The sequence below is a fragment of the Myotis davidii genome, unplaced genomic scaffold, assembly GCF_000327345.1.
Source record: "Myotis davidii unplaced genomic scaffold, ASM32734v1 scaffold221, whole genome shotgun sequence".
Lineage (NCBI taxonomy): Eukaryota > Metazoa > Chordata > Mammalia > Chiroptera > Vespertilionidae > Myotis > Myotis davidii.
In genome coordinates, this window is record NW_006293349.1 from 7,101,021 (window position 1) to 7,105,906 (window position 4,886).

General features: G+C 40.7%; 1 protein-coding gene across 1 annotated transcript in view; it reads right to left on the bottom strand.

Annotated features, from left to right (window-relative positions):
• Positions 1-417: 417 nt before the first annotated feature.
• PGAP1 (post-GPI attachment to proteins 1) overlaps positions 418-4,886 on the bottom strand; it is a 35,756-nt gene continuing 31,287 nt past the window's right edge. Inside the window, exons 23-24 of the mRNA XM_015566102.1 lie at positions 3,955-4,059; positions 418-2,588 (exon numbers count right to left, since the gene is read on the bottom strand). Of these exons, the coding sequence (XP_015421588.1) occupies positions 2,450-2,588; positions 3,955-4,059 (244 nt within the window). The 3' untranslated portion in view covers positions 418-2,449. The remainder of the gene's footprint in view (positions 2,589-3,954; positions 4,060-4,886) is intronic.

Consider the following 4,886-nt stretch of genomic DNA (forward strand, 5'->3'; position numbering starts at 1 on the left):
AAAAAGTGCGTATATTGATGCATATCATGGCTAAAGACCAACTGCTGTTTCTAAAATGTTTAATTAGAATCCTTTTTGTTGTTCTAAAATGAAATATCTTGTTGGAATAAATAAGACTTTAGGACTTGATAACTATACTCACATGAAAATGCTTTAGTGAGCATCAGTTGTACCTAGTCTGCCTCTTTAAAAAGCTAAGGTAGCCCGGCTGTGGTGGCTCAGTGGATTGAGCAACCACTGTCCCATGGACCATGAGGTTCTGGGTTTGATTCCTGGTCGGGGCACATGCCTGAGTGGCGGGCTCAATCCCCAGTAGGGTGTGTGTAGGAGGCAGCCAATCAATGATTCTCTCTCAATATTGATGTTTCCATCTCTCTCTCCCTTCCTCTCTGAAATCAATAAAAATAATTTTTTTTAAAAAAGCTAATGTACTATTCACAAACAAGAACTATAAGCTTGCTACATTTTATTCATGAGCAGTACTGATTAAACAAGAAGACTCCAGATCACAAAGACCCAGTGGCTATGGCTGTCAACGGAGGATTCACATTCATGAATTTTCTAAAGTTCTTTCTGTATATAAGCCTGACTTCAAGTCCAGAAACAGTTAAATAACAGTTAGTCTGTAACCTGAAGGACAATTACATCCGTGAAAAAGTAAAAGATACCACGGGTATAAAGGTTGTTTATGAAAACATGTATAGCTAAACATAGGCAGATGTGTCCTTATTTAAATATATATATAGCAGGCCCTGGGACAGGTGTACAATCTACGAAACTCTTTCCTTCTGGGTGCTGAACACACATGCACTCTGTATCTATCCCTCTGGCTACTTCTCTCAGATAAGAGCCGGGCACGTCCGCCATGTCTACTCTGAGGCTAACACTTCCTTTTCATGGAATTCGTAAGTGCAAATATGACTGTGGAACACTAGGCATGAAGTTGAGAAAGACAACAATGGAATCGACCAAACTTATAAGTCTCAGAAAAGGCAGCAAGACCCTTGCTAACTGATGCCAAAAGAGCAAGGACCTGAGAAACCACCGAGAAGAGAAGTGGGGGACCCTGTTTAGGCAGGAACACGGGGATACCCCTCCACAGGCAGTAGCAGCTGAGAGGTGTAAGGGATCCAGGTGCAATGGCCGATAAGCTGGACTCCAGGGCTTTCCTGGGCTCTGAGGAGGACGCCAGCTTACGGGGGCAGCAGTGGAACCACTGAGACGTAAGGACTTGAGAGGTTGTAGGTACTTACAGCAGATACATCTAAAGGGAGGACTCTATTGGCCAGGCATACCTCCGCCTGAGTTTATGCTTTCTTAAGGCAAAGATACCAGCTCCATATCCTCCTTCCTACTCTTCTGGCTAAAAGTGAGCTGAAATCTGAAGTCGAAATGTTATTCTCTCATCTGTCAAATAATAATCACCTTGGCAAATTAACATTCCACCTGTTAAATCTAGTGGCTAGAGCCTCCAACTTATTTATACATATGCTGTTAATGGGGTTAACAGTTTGTCTGTTACTCCATTATTATAATTTTATGCATCAAATGTGGTACTGCACTTGATCATGCTAACCTTCCCCCACGCCCCCACCCCCACCAACAGTAGTCAAAAACTGTGCAAACCTAGAGTTTTTTTCTGACCACTGAAAATTAGTTATTTTAACACTCCTTCTTGACCCGAGGCACTTTGGGCAACCATGGTCAATGGTTAAACTGGTAAATAAAGTGGTATAAATTGAACAACGGACCTGCTTTCCTGTCCTCATGTTCACTAAGGATAAAACTAAGATCTGCATTTTGAAAAGTCACAAGATAATCTCATTACGTTTTGCGTTTGAATTATGTGTCCATCCATCAGCGTTGCATTGGTTTCTAAGAAAACATGCCTCCTTAGAATAAAAAAGTATATTTTCACTGATGTAAGAAAAAAAGGAAAGATCTATGTTGTTCGCCGTGGCTGCTGAAAGCTGACCAAAGACTCTCCGTGGCCACTTCATTTTTGAGGAACCACACAGCTGTGAATTTCATCCACTTTTTAAGACTTATTTCACAATAGAGTACTGTACAAATACGAAGTATCCCACTTCTCAGAAGAAAGTTTGATGAAATGAGCCGAATGCACCACCTTTACTGAGTGTTTAGGAGACGATCCCTACCTGCGTGGCCAGTCGGACTAGCTGATGGGCAGACAGGCCCAACAGACCATGTCCACCTTGTCCTTTTACTAATTAAAACCCAACGACTAGGACACAGACGCCACACCACAAAACAAGCCATGCTTCCACGACGCCCTGCAAGCATTACAAAACTAATTTCCTATTTTCAACGTTGTAAAAATAGACGCGTCTTCTCCAAAGGGTCTTGTCCACGCTGACGGATCTGTGCGGTCCCTCTGGCCTCCGAGCCCAAAGGCAAAGGTCATACTTAGCGCTCCCCAAGTCCTGCCTCACATAAAGTTGCACAAGGCGTGGAGGGCGAGAGGGATGAAGACAAAGCAGGGGACCCTGTACAAGTGTGTGGACCCGAAAGCAATCACACCGATCGCCAGAGGAAGTGGGAACTGGGAAGCAGTCTTCAACAATTTACTGTGGAGAGAGAGAAACACACATCACATAAAGTGCACTCTGGGCAAACACAAAGTATGCTGAGCATCGATGCAGTTTAGAGGAAGTGTTGTAAGTGACTTGAGATGAAGCAGTTTTTCATATAGTCAATTCAACTGTCCACAATTTAAAACACGATCAATCCAAGCCATATTCTGGTTAGAAAAAGAAATATTTCCAAAAAGTAAGTAACAAGTTTTGTTTCATCTTTTAAGTTTTAACAATAGAAAAATACTAGCTGGACTTCTATTTAGCGATTCTCCCTGTAGAAATCTATCCTAACAACAATAATCAATAATATTTACTAAGACTCAGCTACTGAAATATTTAACCCTACTTAAAATAGCAAAAAAAACAATAACAAACAAACCCCACCGAATAAAAAAAGGAACCATCCTCAATTCTTAAGAGGAGCATATAAGACGAGACACTAAATATTTTAAAAAGAAAAATACTAATAGTCCCTGACTTATGACAGTTTGGGTTACACAGTTTTGATTTGTCGATGGTGCGAAAGCAATATGCATTCAACAGAAATTATAATTCGAATTTTGATCTCTTTCTGACTAGCAGTAGGTGGTCAAAAACCCTCTTGTGATGCTGGGCAGCAGCAGGGAGGCAAAGTTCCCAGTCACCACCAATATTTTCTGGTGTCGTATTAAGTGCATTTTCCGCTTACGATTTTTTTCAATTTGTGCTAAGCTGGCTTATCACGACGTAACCCCACCATGAGTCAGGGAAGCATCTGTACAAGCAGTGTCTGCTCTATCAGGAAAGACCTTTAACTCTGAAAACAGAGAAACTGAGGATAAGAGGGGTAAGACACTTGCCTAGGGATACGGAGCCAAGACTAAACCCCAGGCCCGCCTGGTTCTAGAATATCTGCCAGAATCAACAGAAAAGGCTCTGAGAGCAAACAACCAGCCAATGAAAAGTCAACTTTTACTACAGAGAGTTTTAAACATACACAAGTAGACTGATGGTACAATGAACCTCACGTATCCAGTTTCAACAATTATCAAGTCATGGCCAAAGTTACTTTACCTACATTACTATTCACTTCCATTTCTATATTTTTTGGAAACAAATCTTAGACATCATATCTTTTAAGTGTTAACGTTTTAAAGAAAAAACATTATTATATCCTAATAAGTAAAACCTATAATTAAGAAAACAAATATAATATACTTTCATATAAACTATATTTGTATTTATACCATAATTACTATTATAGTTTTCCCTGTAGAAATAGTCAAAGTATTAAGAAGAGCATGCTTCAGACTTTATAAAAGAAAGGGTGATGAAGCCAGGAATAGATATGAGAAAAAGAAAGATTAAACAACCATACCTTGATTTTATTGAAACATTGTAAGTATTTCCAAGAATGGCCATAGTTGGAATAAGGATAAATGCCAAAGGTTTACATGGATCAGGATTAAGTTTAAAGTAATACCTATATCAAAGAGAAAAAAAATAAAACATAAATCAACAAGGCACACGTTATCATCTCACATGATCAGAATCAATCAACTTCAAAATTTCAAAACATTCCAGTAACAATAGAGGCACAAGAGTGTTCTAAGCAGCTCATGAAATCTTTGATAAATTATTTTTGCTCTAGATCATCTTTATACCCAAGTTTTATATGGAGAATTATGTTCAGAAACTACTACAGGGAAAAAAATATTCACTATGAATGCACTTCCTTTTTATAAGTATATGCCTGAAAGTTCATATAAAAATTTTATAGGAGGAAAAACCAAGATGGTGGCATAGGTAAACACCGGAAATTGCTGCCTTCCACAACAACTTCAAAAATATAACTAGAAGACAAAATGGACATCATCCAGAACCACAGGAAGGTTGGCTGAGTGGAAATTCTACAACTAGAAGGAAAGAGAAAAGCACACTGAGACTCAGAGGACGTGCGGAAAACGCAGAGGTACGGAGGCACAGGCGGAAAGGGTTGGCAGCTGAGGACGCGGTTGTCTTTTTCATTGGGAGGGAGACACAAGCTCCCGACTCTCTGAACTCCAGTTCCGGGCGAGTCTCTGGGGACATACGGGGAGAAACCAGACTGTCTGGCATCGGTCGGAGTGCAGCTTTCTCTCAGAGGTGCTTGCAGCGATTACCAGGACACTGAGATGTGGGGCCTCTTAGGGCAGGGTAGAGGATCAGCCATAGCTGCTTGCTCCACCCTGTTGATTCCCTGAGACCCCGTCCCACCCAAGCTGCAGCAGAGGCTTTTGCATATGAATGCCCTGGCCCTGTGGAATCTGA